Source organism: Medicago sativa, chromosome 6, assembly GCF_051527215.1.
Source record: "Medicago sativa cultivar Bolivia chromosome 6, Bolivia_mono, whole genome shotgun sequence".
Lineage (NCBI taxonomy): Eukaryota > Viridiplantae > Streptophyta > Magnoliopsida > Fabales > Fabaceae > Medicago > Medicago sativa.
This window is the reverse complement of record NC_140754.1, coordinates 97,850,362-97,868,719: the sequence shown is the minus strand read 5'-3', so window position 1 is coordinate 97,868,719 and position 18,358 is coordinate 97,850,362. Positions and strand designations below refer to the sequence as shown.

The 18,358-nt window shown below is 32.9% G+C and overlaps 3 protein-coding genes across 3 annotated transcripts; 1 reads left to right on the top strand and 2 right to left on the bottom strand.

The window, feature by feature from the left end:
- Window positions 1–2,881: 2,881 nt before the first annotated feature.
- Window positions 2,882–4,865, bottom strand: LOC146918755 (uncharacterized). Its single transcript, XM_085720365.1, has 4 exons — window positions 4,637–4,865; window positions 4,115–4,191; window positions 3,927–4,013; window positions 2,882–3,813 (listed from the first exon to the last, which is right to left on the bottom strand). Exons 2-4 carry the CDS (start codon window positions 4,184–4,186, stop codon window positions 3,199–3,201), a joined length of 774 nt encoding a protein of 257 aa, XP_085576491.1. The 5' UTR covers window positions 4,187–4,191; window positions 4,637–4,865; the 3' UTR covers window positions 2,882–3,198.
- A 2,478-nt stretch (window positions 4,866–7,343) lies between these two features.
- Window positions 7,344–14,350, top strand: LOC146918754 (protein OSB3, chloroplastic/mitochondrial-like). The gene is made up of 10 exons (XM_085720370.1): window positions 7,344–7,777; window positions 8,302–8,392; window positions 10,977–11,110; window positions 11,230–11,269; window positions 11,372–11,475; window positions 11,559–11,706; window positions 13,103–13,167; window positions 13,276–13,423; window positions 13,769–13,833; window positions 13,939–14,350. The coding sequence occupies exons 1-10, from the start codon at window positions 7,370–7,372 to the stop codon at window positions 14,086–14,088; spliced, it is 1,353 nt and encodes a 450-aa protein (XP_085576496.1). The 5' UTR covers window positions 7,344–7,369; the 3' UTR covers window positions 14,089–14,350.
- Window positions 14,351–14,819: 469 nt separating this feature from the next.
- LOC146918753 (phospholipase A2-alpha-like) lies at window positions 14,820–16,751 on the bottom strand. Its single transcript, XM_085720371.1, has 4 exons — window positions 16,442–16,751; window positions 16,306–16,348; window positions 16,107–16,232; window positions 14,820–15,189 (listed from the first exon to the last, which is right to left on the bottom strand). The coding sequence occupies exons 1-4, from the start codon at window positions 16,568–16,570 to the stop codon at window positions 15,014–15,016; spliced, it is 474 nt and encodes a 157-aa protein (XP_085576497.1). The 5' UTR covers window positions 16,571–16,751; the 3' UTR covers window positions 14,820–15,013.
- Window positions 16,752–18,358: the final 1,607 nt, after the last annotated feature.

Below are 18,358 nucleotides of genomic sequence, written 5' to 3'. Positions count from 1 at the left end.
CTAAGTTAAAAAACACGTCTTTAGTAAAAATAATTGCTAATTTTGATTTCAGTGGCTAATAATCATTATACGAATGTTATTTTCAATTTAAATAGAAGATTAATCTTTTAAAAAAGTTGTGCGTTTTTTTATTAGGGGCTTATTTTTTATACGAGAGCCGAGTCTCCAGTTTTATAGGGACGGCCCTGGTAGGACCTTTAGATGTTTGGCTTTTTTAACCTTTGGGAGGACACATTTGGACAAAAAAGCTTACCTTTCTCGAAATACTTCGCGTTCTCATGTTTGATGAAACATGTTGCATGTGCTTGGCATTGAACACCGCAAGTCTTTCTCAGGGATCACTTCGTGTTGGGCACTTATAGAATCTTGAATTTGACAATGAAACAAGACGTGCTAAGCTTATAAAAGAACAAGTGTGTGTGTATATAACGGAAAGAGTTAGTTATTTGGGCTGAATGATATTTCCAAGCTCAAGCCCAAGCCCGAGCCCAAGCCTGAGCCTCTCTCTTTATGAATGAACATGTGCCATTTACATGCACGAGAGAATATTCAAACCTCTCCTGTTCTTTTTGTAAGTGTTTTTCATTGTTTTCATGCCTTCATCACTTGAATTCATTCCATGAGAGAACAATAGAAAGGGACATATATAATAATCAACTTGAGTTTTGACAAAAGAAAGAAAGAAGAATGAAAATACATAGATACCTTGAGAGTGAAGCAACGAATATGAAAATACAATTGAAAGAGATACGAACGAAAACTGTCATGCAATGCAACCCTAGAGTGACAATTTCAACAAATTCTTCTCATTCTACTTATAAGAAGCTTCAACCCTAGAGATTACGAACAAAAACTGTCATGCAATGAAAATACTTAGATACCTTGGAGCTTCTTCTTCTACAACTTCTTCTCATTCTATTTGTACTCATGATTTTTCTTTTGCTTTCACATCACATCGAAGATGAGAATTTCTTTGGCCATTATTACTTGAGTTTCACACACTATTTCTACTTTTCATTTTACTTGCTAATTACCCTTAACTAATCTCAGTTTTTTTCTTCTTTCTGACAGAACCTCAACTGTGTCTTAAGATAAAGTAATTTGAAAATGCAATTGACGAACATTCTCACTTTGGAAAACAACGTTGGTTCATGCTACGTTCAAATTTGTGTTGCATTTTAGTGGCTTATTTCGTCAATCCAAACACAGTCTAGCCTACATCAAATTGTTTATCACACTATCATATGTAGTAGTGGTTCAGTTTTCCTTCAAATTCGCTGCGTGTTTTAACTTTTAATTTCATTTCATCGATCAAAACAATGTCTATAGTCTAAGAGATAAAACAATAAAAAATATCCTTGGTGACTATGTGTATGTATCCTTTTGAGGCAATTGGTAAGGAATGAAATGTCTCTACAAACAAAATTTTGGCAATGTTTTCGCACATCGTTGCTAAGAATCTAAAATATAGATTAGTGCACTCTCTTGGTCTAATCAAGGAACTGAATGGAAATCATGGCATACAACGTTGCTTTGTCAATCCTTAGTGTTCAAGATAATCATGTTATATACCTTGTGCATATTTTCTGAGTAAACTTGCTATGATTAAATGTTTTTGAAAAATAAAGCCAGCACACAAAATAAAAAATTCCAAGAAAATAAAAAAATAAAGCCACTCAGAATAGTTTTGGAAACTCATTGGAAGGGTTTTGGAAAATGAATTCGGCGTGGCAGTGTGGTGCTCATCAACTTTTGTCTACTTCATCTTCGGTTTAGTAGCTTCTATATATTCCTCCACCACCGCGACCACCACTCGCAAATCCAAATTCCCAAAACCAAGTGAAATTCCTTTCAACCCAAACTCACCAACTCTGTCAATGTTATCGGCACCGTTAACAAACCTATTCACCTCCCAACTACTCCTGATGGCAACCCTCTCGCCGCCACAGTCATCACTCGTCTTGGCCATGACCCTCGTTCATTTTTTATACCTGTTGTATTTCAAGGTGATTTGGCTCATACTGCTAACTTTCATCTCAAATTAAGTGATTTGGTTCTGCCCTGTGTATTGATGTGAGGCTACTCACTGCTTATAAAATTCATTTGCTTGCATTTCTAAATAATTAAATGCAATAAAAGGTAAATGAAAATGAGAATAGAAAATTATAAATAAAAACCATACAAACTCTTACTTTTTCATATTTTAGAACTTAAAAGATCTAGTCCAATTTGGTCTACAAAATTGAATTCCACTAGAACAAATGAAAGAAGATAATGTGTCTACTTCATCAACTAACTGATCACATTTTTTATATCCTCCAACTCTTTCTTCTCCTGCTCTGTCTTTTTCACATGGCATGGAAGAAAAAATAAAATAACCATCGTAATTAAAACCATCCAAATCTGTAGCAGTTCAATTTAAACTATTAAACTTTAAAGGTAATCACAAATGACATTCCATATTATTGCATTTACAACTACCACTCAAGAATGAGAGAAAAGTTTTAGCATCTTCATTTTATGCTTCTGCACTTCAAGTTCAAAAAGCAATGCAATGAATTCCATTTAAGGTATGCCAAAAAGACACAGTTTTATTCAGAAGCTCGACGAGAATATGCTCATCACCAGAACACAAAGTTTCCATACATGAGTTTAGACCCCCTTCGCATACAAGACAGTTAACACATTTCCAGTAATTTTACACTACATACAAGGGTTATAGTAGACGGTAAATGTGTGAGGGACTTACTAGAGTAGAGCCCTCGCCTTAGAAGCCAGCTAACAATTCATCTATAAATTGTGGTCAAAATAACAATCCAGAACCCTTGCTAGATGCGATTAGGATACTGATAGAATCAGGCACCAAACAGAAACAAACAGATTGCACAATACGAATACTTTATTGATGACAATAATTCTGGAGAATAATTCAAAACCAGAATATTACACATAGACAAATAGCAGTAGTTATATAGGAAATAGTACAGAATAACAAGAAACACATAGACCAAGATTCGAGAGCTTGGTTCTCTCCCTCCCAAGTGTCTAACACTCACAACTTCATGATAAAACTAAACATAGTTTAATTTTAGTTACAGCATTTAGAATGATTTATTTAAGCACCTACTCCTATAAATATTCTTTATAAGAAGTCTAACATATAAATGTTGGATGTCCTTCATCTTAAGCCTCCAACACTTACTTCTTCTGCCGCTTACTTTTGATGTTACCTTCAGAAACTTCAGCTCCGCGCTTACGAATTTCAACAGCTTCAGCTTTCTGCTTACGAACTTCAGCTCTCTGATTTCGAAGTTCAGCGGCTTTCTGCTTACAAACTTCAGCAGCTTCCTGCTTCTGCTTTCGAAGTTCAGCAGCATTCTGCTTTCGAATTTCAGCGGCTTCCTGCTTCTGCTTTCGAACTTCAGCGGCTTTCTGCTTCTGCTTTCGAACTTCAGCAGCTTCCTGTTTCTGCTCTTGAACTTTGGCAACTTCCTGCTCATGAACTTCTGCCTGCTTCTGCTTTCGAGCTTCAGCAGTTTTCTGCTTTCGATCTGCAGCAGCTTTCTTCTTTCGATCTGCAGCAGCTTTCTGCTTCTGGTTTCGAGCTTCAATAGAAGCCAGAAACTTAAAAAAATTCTGCCTTCGAAATTCATCATTTGACTGCTTTGGAAGTTCAAAAGGATCAAAAGGAGGTATCTGCTTTGGAAGTTCAGCAGCTTTGTGCTTCTGGTTTCGAGCTTCAGCAGCTTTCTGCTTACGAACATCGGCTTTATATGAAGCCTCACAAGAATTGATTAAGTCCAGCATTTCCATCTGCAGGTTTGGAGGTTAATTAATAATATTAAAGAACTGAAACTTGAACGAAAAGCATTCATTGGTAAAAAAGAAGTTTGTTGGCTTGGCATTTCGAGAAAAACAAAACTTACATGCGATTGTAATTCAGACTTAGTCCTGGCATGGTATTTAACGCCCTTTCGCATACTCTCAAAGGAGAACTCTTCCATGGTCTTCTTCTGGTTTAGAGATAAATTATTATTATTATATTAAAAAGTGAATAAAATTGTTTGAAAAAAAAAAAAAGCATTGATGCATGTTATTGAAAAAACAAACTTGCCTCATTGGGATAATCCCAAGGATGATGGTAGGGTGTTGTTTTGGGCCAATTCTTCCTCTTCGAATAACTCATTTGGGCTTGTGAGATGTCAAAGATACAGAACAGATTAAAAGGAAAAGACGAGACATTTATCAACAACTATAATTGAACAACAATAACAATAATCGACAAGAATTGAAAGAGAAGAAAAATGAAAATGCATACATAGAGATTGTAAAAATCGGCTAACCCTAGAGAGACAAGACGTATATATATGAAGTAGCAATTAAATAACGTCTAAGACTCAACATACAGTTACCACCGTATTGCATTGATTCATTGAAAAGCTTTGAAATCAAACAAAAAGCATTGCATTGAATTGGAAAATTCATTCCATGACATGAGAGAAGAACAAAAAATGAGGAATTGAAATAGTTGGTAATGTACTAATGTATAATAATATAAACCCTAACTAACCCTAATCATCTAGAATTGAAAAAAGAAATATTAAAAAGAATGAATGAAAAATAGATACATACATACCTTGAGAGTAAAGGAATGAAGAGCGTAATGCAACCCTGGAGAGACAAAATATACAAATATATTTGAGTAATCTGATCGGTGGATGGATGGTGAAATAAACAACTTTTGGGTTGTTATTACTTTTTGCACTACAATTTTATTTATCACACCATGTTTTGTGTTGCAATAATCCAGAATGCTCTCGTTGCCATAGTGATATCTGCTATGTTGCGTACCTTTGCATGCAAGATGAGTAGTTTTCCCTGGAATATGCATAGTTTTTAGTAGTTTTTTTTTTTATCCAAAATGTGGCCTAGTGGCAAGGATGACATATGTCCCTAAAATTACCAACTGACCACAAAATTGGAGTGAAATTCGATTAAAAATTTAGGAGTTAAAATCGCACAATCGAGAAATTTTGGGGCCAAATGTGCTTTAAAATCTAATCATTATTATATTTCTCAATACCTACAAAATACTTTAGAATCCTGCTCTTTACCCAAATGGTTTTGCTCACTCCTAAAGTAGGAGTCCAAAATGTCCCTACGTGACATAACATGCACTAGTGTTAGCTCAGCGTGACTTAAGTCACGCACCACTGAGCCTTCGCGCAAGTTAACTCACGCTAGTTGGCCGATGGTCAGAACTGAAGAACAAACGTTTTTTGGTCTGTGGTTAGTTTTTCAACATTCAATCCACACGTTTTTTTACCAAATTTTACACGTTTCTTGACCATATTAATGGTGTTTACAACATATACCATTCTCACCTATAAATACCCCGCCATACTTCCCTAATTCCTCACACCATATCACTTTCTCCCCCTCCTCACTCTCTCCCTCTATTTCTCTTCTTTCTTTTTTTTTCAATATTCTCTTTGGGGGCAAAAGTGATCAAACTTCTTCGGGGTAAAATAGTGAGTAGCCGACTTGGGGAAGTGATCGACCCTTGGGATAAGTTTAAATATGCTTTTTTTTAATCCCAGAAAATTTTTACCGTGGGTAAAAAGAATTTCTTGGGGTAAAAAAAATCAGATTTAAATTTAACCCAAGGGTTGATGATGTATTTTCCCCAAGAAGGATGCTCACTATTTTCCCCAAGAAGTTTAACTCAAGCTAGATTAATGTAAACAAAATAATTTAGATTAATGTAAACAAAATAATATAAAATAAAGTAAATAAAATAATTTAGAATAAAGTTAATAAAATAATTTAGAATATAGTAAACAAAATAATTTAGATTAATGTAAACAAAATAATTTATATTAATGTAAACAAAATAATAGAGAATAAAGTAAATAAAATAATATTGAATATAGTAAACAAAATAATTTAGAATATAGTAAACAAAATAATTTAGATTAATGTAAACAAAATAATATAGAATAAAGTTAATAAAATAATTTAGAATAAAGTTAATAAAATAATTTAGAATAAAGGCCTTAAATGTAACAAAAAAAATAAAGGCCTAATTGAAAATTATTTAGTGCATAGGTTTTATATGCACTAAATGCAGTCAAAAAAACAGTAAAAAAAACGTGTAAAACTCAATAAAACCATGGTTGAATGACCGACCAAAGTCCAAAAAACGTGTTCTTGAGTTGTGACCACCGGCCAAACTGACGTGAGTTAACTCAAGCTAGCGTCGACATGGACGTGAGTTAACTCACGCTAGTGTTAATCCTGGGCTCAAGAACACGTTTTTTTGACTTTATTCAATGCATTTTAATTGATGTTGGTATTACACATTGGAAATTGATTACACATAAAGTGTTGATACTCACATGAGTTTCACCCAATAGGAGAGTGGCTGGTGCAAGAACGAAAGTGTTCATAGCATTTCTCAACTTTAAATTATCATCATTCTTTGTTTTGATTTAGATAACGTAATGACAATGTTCATTGAAAACAAATAATTGGAAGAGCTATAATTTAATCTCTGATTACCACATTTGGTTTACCAATTTCGATACTTTTAATCGTTAAATTAGGATTTATTGAGCAAAATACCATCGATCCAAAAAAAAAAAGTAATATTTTTTTATCCATGAATGTGTAACGAGTAATCACACTAGTCTTTCAATGTATCAAAATTTCAAAATATTATCCAATTGTACACTGAGTTAGTCAAAATAATCTCTTACATTCATTAATATTGTCATATTGGTCATTTGGTATATTTGCTTATTGTCATATTAATCTTGATAATTATTTATTTATTGTCCTATTAGTTCATATATAAAAAGAGTTAATATCAAAGTTGAAAGACTATTTTAGTAAAAAAGACATAATCAATGATTATTTTAGAATTTCAATACATTGAGGACCGTTGTGTTACTCGTTAAACAGAGAGATCAAAGTGACTACTAATTACCAATTTTTTTAAAAAAAATTGTAACAATATAAAAGAGGTAATAGTCATTTTGGCACTTGAATGTGTAACAAGTAATCACAATAGTCTTTTCTCAAAAAAAAAAAAAGCAATCACAATAGTCATTCAATGCATCAAAATTTCCAAATAGTCTCTGATTGTGTACTTTCTTATTTAAAATAGTCTCTGACGCTTAAATAATCATTTAATACTCACATAAATAAGTATGTGTAGGGACTGATATGCACAATTAGAAACTATTTTAAAATTTTGATACATTGAAAAAATATTGCGACGTTAGAAGGGACCGAAATGAATATTACGGATATAAAACTACTTGCATTTGGGAGGGTTTTGGAAACTCATCGAAAGGGTTTAGAAAAAATGAACCCAATACGGCGAGTTTTACTCCTCCGTCTCCGATCCACCACCACCAACTACTCCACCGCCGCCACAACCACCATTCGCAAATCATCGAAATCCAAATTCCAAAAACCAACCGAAATCCCATTCCAACCCAAACTCGCCAACTCCGTCAACCTAATTGGTACTGTTAACAAACCTATTCACTTCCAAACTTCCACCGACGGCAACCCTTCCGCCGCCACTGTCATCACTCGCCTTGGTCATGATCCTTCTCAGTTCTTGATTCCTCTTGTCTTTCATGGTGATTTGGCTCTTACCGCGCAGTTTCATCTTAAGCTTAATGATGTTGTTCATGTTGAGGGTCAACTTTCTACTGAGGATGATGATCAAATCAAGCTTGATAAACCTCAACAATATCAGTTTCAGGTTTTTTTTTTTTCCTTCATACCATACAATGTTACAACTTTGTTGTTTTGTTTAGTCATATGTGTAAAACACTGACACTGATATGTCAGACACTAGTAATAAATGTGTGTTGGTGTCTCAGACACCAAACACCAATTTTATTAGAAGTGTCGGTGCTACAAAGATTCATATGTTTGCAGCACCGAGACTGACACACTGACATATCAACACTTGTGATAATTTGAAAATTGGCATACTTGAAGTGTTATGTTGTTGTCAGACACCGAACATGGCTTTATTAGAAGTGTCGATGCTACAGAGATTTATGTGTTTGCAGCACCGACACAGACACACTGACATGTGACACTGGTTATAATTTGAAAATGGCATAATTGAATGTTATGACATGACATGTGTTGGTGTCATGTCGTGTCGGATACAGGACTCTAATTTTATTAGAGGTGTCAGTTCTAGAGAGAATCATATGTTTGTTGTTTAACATGTTTTTGTGGTTTTTAATTGTGTGTTGTTGGTGTTGTTGCTAGGTTAAGGTGCAAAGTCTTAATTTTGTTGAAGGTTATCCTCGTGTTAAGAAGGCTGCTTTAACTTCTAAGGAGAAATCAGATATTGAGGATGGTAAGTACTTCTTTTTGATTTCATCATGACTTTCTTTTTGAATTGCATATTTGTTGATTTATTATTTTTTGAAATGGGAAAGTTGAGGCAATAGAAATTGGAAAACCAAGTGATGTTAAGCCTTTGTTTGGAAAGTTAAAGAAGCGCATTGTCACTACATAGTGAGTTGGATCGAAATATGGTTTATGATATAATATTATGGCATAATTTGATCCATGTAGCCGACCCCCACTTAGTGGGACAAAACTTGATTGTTGTTGTTGTATTGACATCACATATTGATCTAAGGTCCTGTTTGGATACACAAGTTAATTAAGCGCTTATAATATAATTTCTTATCATATACATTCTTATGTATAGCCTATTTCTATAATAAAAGATAGAATGAAATCAAAATGTTTCATAAGCTATCCTGAAGAGGTTATGGAAATAAGCTGAAAACAACTTATGGAATCTGACTTTGATTTCATAAGTTGTTTCCATAAGCTCTCTCAAACAATTTCACAAGTCGTTATGACACTAGATAAGTTCAAATAAGCCAATCCAAATAGAATCTGACTCTGATTTGCATAATTGCTTACAATATATGTGCTTATGTATAGCCTTTTTCTATGATAAAAGATACAATGAAGTCAAACTGCTTCATAAGCTATCCTGGAGAATTTTTGGAAATAAGCTTAAAACAATTTATGGACATGTCATAAGCTGTTTCTGTAAGCTCTCCAAAACAGTTTCACAAGTGTTTGTGTCACTAGATAAGCTGAAATACGTCAATCTAAACAGGCCCTGACTCTATGATTTCCAACTTCTCTAAAGCCTCATAGAATATGCACTAAGGCTCTTTTTGAATAAACAAGTTAATTAAGCCCTTACAACTTAATCGTTTTCCATATAGGTGTTTATGTATAGCCTATTTCTGTGATAAAAGATAAAATGAAGTCAATATGTTTTTCGTAAGCTTATGGAAATAAGCTGAAACAACCTATGGACATATATCATAAGTTGTTTCGGTAAGATCTCCCAAATAGTTTCACAAGTGGTTATGTTACTAGATAAGTTCTAATAGGTAAATCTAAACAGGCACTAACTCTATGATTTCCAGCTTCTGTGAAGCTACTTTGAATATGCATAGTGTTAGGAATGTAGGAATACACATTTTAAAAATGTACTCTAGGAGGCCTAAGCATGTAAAATTAGAAGTATGAGGGGAGAACTGTCATGCATTCAATTCTATTTTCTTGTAACCATTCGGTTGTACCTGCTTTTGCAGTTGTATAGGCGAAATCCCTTGATCAATAATACTCAATTTTCTCTTTATTTCCTTCTTCTCAATCTTTCTACTGCAATTTGTTCTAGACCCTAACACATAGGGACGCAAGAAGTCCCACATAAATATAGTGCATGTTTGGTTTCAAGGCAGAGATTTTTGTAGAAGTACATATTTGGGTTTATGACACCAAACCTCGTTTTGACCTGAAATTAGTATCTATTGCATATAAGTTAGAAAAGTTACTAAGTTTTACGTAAATGTGTTTTTCAGACTGAAAACACAACTTAAATGACTAACTCCAAACTTAATTTTAACCAAATCAATATCACAAAATCAAGTTTAGAAAAATGTTCACCACACTTCAATAATTGACTGGCATTCTTCTCTAATAAATTGGGACAAAAGGGTTTTACAAAAACTTCTTCATAAATTGATTTCTTTCATATTATTTTTTCAATATGATATTTTCTTTTTAGATGCTAAAAGAAATTGGGTCTTGTTAACAAGTAAGTCAAACATTTCAATTTCCAATACATTGAATTCATAAATTTTCACAAAAATTTACTTTTCAAGGTCCTTAAAAAGTGCCCTGGGGGCACTCGCTAGCATTTCCCAAAGAAATTTTATTAGAATAGAAGGAGGTGAAACACGGTTACTGATACTCTATTAAACAAGGTTGTGAGAATCGAAATCTCGCATCAGATCGAAAGGGGATGGCTAGATCGCAAAACATAAGATCGCAACCCAAAATTGAAGGATTCTACTCAATTAATTTTGTAGGATCGAAAGGGGATAGCAAGATTGTAAAACATGAAATCGCAACCAAGATCGAACGATCCTACCAAAACAAAAATATTACTAAATATATGTTATATATAAATTACTCAAAGTTTCAAATCTTAAACAAACATAAAACAACCAAGTCTAAAATATTAAAACATAAAAGACTCAGTCTTCAATCTTAAACAAAAAAGACTCAGTCTTCAATCATAAACATAAAGCAACCTAGTCACAAAGCTTAAACATAAACGACTCAGCCAGGATCTTTAGAATCGTACGGAATCGCCCGATTTCACGTTTTCATGCGATTTCACAGCGGTTTTACTCAACTCAGGATTCTATTCACGATCCGGATCGGTAGGGGTGAGTGAAATCGCAAAATTGTGGATTTTCATGATTCTGATCGGGATTCTGACAACAATGATATTAAAGATGGCAAATGTTAATCAAAGTGAGAATTTTGTTTGTGTGATGCTGGTAGTGCTATGAGCTCTGATAAGCTTTTGGTAATATTTTATATATATCTGTTATTAGAAAACGAGAATGATGAAATAAAGTCATCAGAGAAGGATATCCATTCCGAGAAAACTGAGGAACATGACACAAGGAAATCCTGGAAGGATGTCATTAATAAACCCAGTCAATGGAAGGCTGTACATTCAACAAAGGTTTGTGAATTTTCTCCATTTTTTGATTTGTATCCTTTATTTTGCCCTCCTTTTATCATTTGCCAATAATGACACATCCTTCATATTTGTATTCTGAAATTTTGTGTATCTAAATGTAGGAGAGTCCAAAAAATGAAGATTTTGAAAGCAAGACGGAAGGTGAATTACAACCTGAACTGAAACAATCAAATATTTGCATTAGCTCTGGCTCTTTTCGTTGTTTGGACGATCCAAAGTAATTCCATTTGATTTATTTTACAGCCAGTGCAAAGAAATACACCGCCTATTTGTCAAGTCCTTGGGGCGACCTTCTAGATGATCCAAAGAAGTGGTGGGATTTTCGTGATAGCAAACGCAATGGATCGGTAATGATTGATGACTTGGGTATATTTTTCTCTTTGATTATTATATTTTGAGGGATTTTTTTATATTTGTATCTACTTAGTAGGTGAATCCAAAGTACCCTGACTTCAAGCGCAAGGATGGAAATGTTTCCATCTGGCTTGACAAGGCTCCAAAGTCGGTTTTATCTAGACTGAAAGCACTGGAATTTGATACTCCGCCTGTTAAACCCAAACAAACAAAAGATAGTAAAGGTAGTGAATAATTTACTTCTTCAAAATGACTTTTCTATGCATCATATTTGTTAGTTGTGATATAGTTGGAACAAAGAAATTCTCAGAGGTTTCTATCAATGTTAAAACAAATTACTATATATTATTTTTTTTTTGGGTTAATTATGTTTCTAGTCCCTATAAAATAGCGACCTTGTAAGTTTAGTCCCTACTTAATTTTAATAGCATTTTTAGTCCCTAATTTTGTTTTTCTGCACTGAGTATTAGTCCCTACTCAATTCAAATTTGTTTAATTTATGCTTAAACTCTTAAATTTTTGAACAATTTTTTGCAGACATGTTTAGAACATTACTAAAAGTTCGTCCGCAAAAAATTATCGCAAAATTTGATCTCTACATCCAGATTTTATTACTTTTTATCTTTAACTTTTGTCGTTTTAAAAAATTCATATTTAATTCATTTCATGTCAGAAAATTATAAATTTTAGTAAACGAACCTTTCATAGTGTTCTAATCTTGTCTCAAAAAAATCGTTCAAAAATTTAAGAGTTTAAGGATAATTAATCAAACTTTGTTTTAGCAGGGACTAAAATTATAAGTAAATTTTTTTTTATAGGGACTAAAAATGCTATTAAAATTAAGTAGGGACTAAACTTACAAGGTCGCTATTTTATAGGGACTAGAAACATAATTAACCCTTTTTTTTTTTACTTTTATAGTTGGGTTAATTATGTTTCTAGTCCCTATAAAATAGCGGCCTTGTAAGTTTAGTCCCTACTTAATTTTAATAGCATTTTTAGTCCCTAATTTTGTTTTTCTGCACTGAGTATTAGTCCCTACTCAATTCAAATTTGTTTAATTTATGCTTAAACTCTTAAATTTTTGAACAACTCTATGCAGACATGTTTAGAACATTACTAAAAGTTCGTCCGCAAAAAATTATCGCAAAATTTGATTTCTACATCCAGATTTTATTACTTTTTATCTTTAACTTTTGTCGTTTTAAAAAATTCATATTTAATTCATTTCATGTCAGAAAATTCTAAATTTTAGTAATCGAACCTTTCATAGTGTTCTAATCTTGTCTCAAAAAAATCGTTCAAAAATTTAAGAGTTTAAGGATAATTAATCAAACTTTGTTTTAGCAGGGACTAAAATTATAAGTAAATTTTTTTTTATAGGGACTAAAAATGCTATTAAAATTAAGTAGGGACTAAACTTACAAGGTCGCTATTTTATAGGGACTAGAAACATACTTAACCCTTTATAGTTTGGAGATGCTCTCCATTTTTATGTTTGATCAATGTCTCGTGTTTTGTATGCGCTCTGCTACTCAAGATTCCTCATGTCCGTTTTCCGTTTCTTTTCTCTTCCTATCTCTGTTTTATCACCATACTAAGCATCTCAAATTGGTTTAGGTGATGAGTCCTGGAATGATTTGCTGCAAAACCCAGCTAAATGGTGGGATAATAGAGTAGACAAGGTAACTCCATATTCTGCTTTGTCTTTGGGTTTTTTAATCCCTACAAGTTTATTTCATGCTTAATTAGATTCTTTTTATTGATGTATTAGTCCGATTTTATCATATCAGAAATATGCAAGAGCTCCGGATTTCAAGCACAAAGATACTGGTTTAGGGCTGTGGCTCAGAGATTCACCAAGTTGGGTTTCATCTAGACTGAAAGAACTGGAGGTTGAAAGTACATCTGTTAAATCCAAACAAGCAAAGGACAGTAAAGGTAGCTAGCAAATAATTTACTTTATCAAAACGAGTTTCCTAAGCAAATTGTGATAGAGTTGGTACAGAGATTCTCAGTGGTTTCCATCAAAGTCAAACCAAAGATATATTTACTTTAATAGTTTAGAGATGCTCTCTATTTTTATGTTTGATCAATGTGTTGTGTTTTGTTTGCGCTCTGCAACCCAAGATTCTCATGTCCTTTTTCCATTTCTTTTCTTTTTCTATTTTTGTTTTGTTTGTGCTCTGCAACTCAAGATTCTTCATGTCCTTTTTTCGTGTCTTTTTCTATTTCTGTTTTATCACCATATTAAGTTCAAGTTCAATTTTTCCCAACTTGGTTTAGGTGATGAATCCTGGAATGATTTGCTGCAAAATCCAGCTAAATGGTGGGATAATAGATTAGACAAGGTAACCACATTTTCTGCTGTCATTGGTTTTTTAATCCCTACAAGTTTAATTCACGCTATATTAGATTCTTTTTATTGATGTATTAGTTCGTTTTGATCACATCAGAAGAATCCAAAAGGACCCGATTTCAAGCACAAAGACACCGGTGAAGGGCTATGGCTTAGAGGTTCACCAAGTTGGGTGTTGCCAAAATTGCCACCGTTGAAGCCGAAACAACAAAGTGCAGAAACTAGCTGGAACCAAATATCAGCTTAATGAACGGGCATTAGAAAAAGAAGCAGAAACTGAAGTCGTTTACCAAGTTCGGTGGATCTTCTTACCAGTTCTCTCTGTTTCACCTCCATGTAATTAATTAATGCCTTCTTAAAGTTCTGATGTGTATAATCATAGCAACTCGGCATTAGACTTATTTTTTTCTAGACATCTATTTTAGCTAATTCTCACCCACATACGTTTTTATCTGAATTCTGAGCATTATTATACTTATGAGGCTAATCATTGGTCATTTTCTGGTAAAGTACCACTGACTGTTTTTTCAACATTACTCCCTTTAGTGAACTGCTTAGTTCAATAAGCAGAAAATTTAAGTTTATCAAAGGAATGTGGATTTATTCACATGGCTCTCATTCTCTGTTTAATAAAAGTGTAGGCTTATTGTAGGCTATTGCAAACGGGGGAAAACACACGAGACAAAAAAGATTGTTACAAGATTTATCAATCTCAATCATATCTCAGTCATTTGAGATGCACTAGAGTGATTATGTTTTTGAAACCATTTGTCTTTATAGTAGTCTACATTTTTTTCGTACTCAAATGTAGACCTCATTAATTTTGTCTTCAATTATTATCATGTTGGACACAGGCACAAAACCATCAAACTGTATAAACTTTTTTAATTGATATTATCGAGTTTTGAACTCTCATTCAATTTACTTTTCAAGATGGCGTTAGCTCGTCCATCTTTACTTTCATTTGCTCACAGTTCATACAAATGAAAGCAATATCCATTTAGAATTAAAGAGTTTACAAAAACCGTAAAAAGAATATATTAATAGCATTCTTTGTGAATAAATAGAGCATTAGAGTTTGATTAATTCAGTGAGAAGATAACTAAAAACAAGAAAGAAAAATAGGAATTATTTTCATGCCATAAGACTTGATTAGTAGGCAAGATTACTGCTTAGGGTTTGTGTAAAACTCTTCCAGCCAGTAAAGCAGCTTCCATGACAATCTTGATAACTTCAATAACATCATCTGCTTGGCATGTGTTTCCTTTGAATGTAGGAGCCTTTGTGTTCCTAAATTTTTCCATGCAGTCTATGAATGTTTGGCTGCACTGCTGACTTAGGTAGTCATCTGCAGAAGGTACCAGCATTAATCATTAGCTAGCTGCAGTATCAATATTGATAATAATTTTAAAAAATAAATTAAATGTAACTATATGTGTCAATATCATGTTGGTATCGGACACCAACATGTGTAGGATACCAAACAGACATTCAGTCTGAAATGTCGTGCTACATAAGATTAATAGTTACTAAGGTCCACCAACATAAAGTATAGCAAAAAAAAATTAGTCCTGGAATTATCAAATGTAATGGTTATGGGTATTCAATAAAATAAAATACTAGTAAATAGTATTAGTTTGGTGACACTTGTCATCACTAACAAATCCTCTTAACTAGTATTAGTTTGGTGACACTTGTCATCACTAACAAATCCTCTTAAGCATAGTCTTGGAGTGAAGGAGAAGGGTGATGAATTAGACAATATCCAGAAATGAAGTAATTAGATGAAGGGTCATTGGTTAGTCTTTATTTATGGGTACATAAACTTCATAGCAGGTACAAGGCCAATTAGTATACTGGTTAAAAATAATTTTATATGGAAAAAAATCATTATCAGCCACCTACCATATCTTTATTTTATTTGTGTGTTTGATATCAAGTGGCATTTGTCCACTGCAATAATACTTACTGATTAAACTTCCTAATATATATGTTAAATTGTTTATTTGTGAAAAAATCAGTGATGTGCTTCATACAAAAACTTGTATCTAAATTCTAAAATATGTTATCATGTTATCAGGCTACCTAAATTTTTTGACTATCCATATAGCTTTTAGGATTGAATTAGGCACAAAGCAAATTCTAAGCCTAATCAATAACAATGTTAGATTCTACTGAATCAGATGATACTAAAAATGGAGAATATAATCTGAAACACAAGTCATCATATATATAATTAAGAAGATATATATAAATAGAACTTACTATTTTTGACTGTGACACATTGGTCATGCTTCATACAACAAGCATCTAGACCATCACAAGGTTTTTCACCAGGGCATCCACTATACAATAGTCCACAGTACTTTCCATATCTCAACAATGGAGGCACTGTTAAATCCAATCAGCTCAATTTTCAAAAATAATATATATATGAATAAATTAAAATAATTAAGAAATGTACCTGAACAGAAACTTGACTCACATTGTCTGCTACACTCTTTGCTCTACAAAAAAAAGGAATAAATAAATAAAAAGAATTAAGAAAGTGCTTAATTAATATGTTTAGAATTGGATAGTTTTAGCATGAAGATTCATACAACTGAAACAGCTACTCCAGTGGTTTCAGCACCTATGTTAAGTGCATAAACATGAGTGGTTAACAAATTGAATTCAAAAGTGAAAAATAAGAGAACAAAATACTTTATTAGAACCATGTTTATTTTCATGTGTGAGTGTGGAAAGACAAGAAAAACAAAAAAAGTGAGAGTAATTGAAATTTGGTTTCGGATTTATAGGAAGAAAAAGAAGAGAGAGCAAATGATAAAGATTTGATTGATTTCAGAACAAAAGTATCTCAAAGAAAGCTTTGTTTGTGGCAGGTGGCTTGTTTGTTTTGTAGTATCTCGTGACTGTTTTGTTGTCATTGTATTATTTTTATCTTATTCTTAATGCCAAGTTATTGACTTCATTAACTGCATTACAATTTTTGTTACGTTGTTTATTGTCTAATAATGGTGTTGAAAGAAGTTAAATTTTTGAAACCAATCCATAGGAAGTTTTTTATTTATTTGTTTCTTTTATTATATAATCAAATGATTATGTACAAAATTTTATGTTAATGATTCATCAAAACTGAATGATTATGTACAAAACCTCTTTCTGATGGAGGATATTTTCACTGTGTCAGTGACTCTGTGTCTCAACTCGTGAACTACTTATGGTTGGTGTCTACTGTCTGTTTATGGCAAGTGGCTCTTAGCAACAATGATGAAAGTGTGTAGTATTGTTAAATAAAATTGTTAAATGTGTGTATAAAAAATTGGGGTACCCAAATATTTTAAAGTTGTTCTTTGACTCCTATAAAGAAAAGTGAGTATCGATCCTCATATGGAAAAAAATAATTCAAAATTTAAATTTATTAAAAGTTAATTAAATATAAAGAATGACTTAGTGTGGCTACTAAGCTAAGTGATTATAAGTTAATCATTATTTAAGTTTTTTATTTTTGAATAATAATCAATTTAAATTGATCATTTTTTTGAGGGATTTTAAGTTGACCATTATTTACCGTTTTTTCATCTTCTTTTTCTCCACTAGTAATCCATTATAGCCTTGTTACCAAAAAAAATCCATTATAGGCAACTACTTTTTCCACCTTATGAGTTTCTCACGCGCTCTGTTCTGATTTAAAAATACGAAATATATTAACATGTGTTTGGAGGATTTTATAAGGTGTTTATGCCGTTTGAATTATATGATCTAAACTGCATAGAGCGCGCGAGAAATTCAATAGGGTGGAAAAAGAAGGTACCATCCTAAAATGTGTGCAGATGGACCTTGACCAGCCCACTAATATATGAGTGAATAGATTGGGTGTTAGGCCCATAATCTTTGTAGTGACTGAAATAATAATAAAAAAAATTTACTTCATACCCTTCAAATTTGACCCCTACCCTACAATTTTTGTAGAGCCAAAGTTTGTTCATGACATTATTACGAAACCAGTTTTTATGAAGAGATCCTAAATAATCGCCCACCTCCACTAAATTGCCGTATACACCTAATTTTTCAAATTTCTGAAATTGAGAAACTATTCTGCCAAATATAGAAAGTGACTTTGTTGGAATTCCGCAAACTGAATTTTGACCTTGCCAGAATATAAGTTAGAATTGAATTTTCTAGAACACATATTTTTAATCCTTATTGCGATGTGGTGCATATGGCCATCATCGCGACAATTGTTCCATCGTAGGCCTGATAAGTATCAGGTCTAGGATGAAACCTGAAGCAGGACACATGAAATGCAATGTAAATGCGACAATTTTCAACGACTAGTGATGCTTTGGAGTAAGTATGTGCCTAAGAGGAGATGAAAGTGAATTTATTCGCACCAAGACTTTATGGCATTCCACCGCCACAAGAAGTTGAAGCTTGGGTATTAAAAAAGCTATAAGTTGGCTCACTAAGCTGAACATTACTAATGTGTATATTGAACTTGATTGTAAATCAATTGT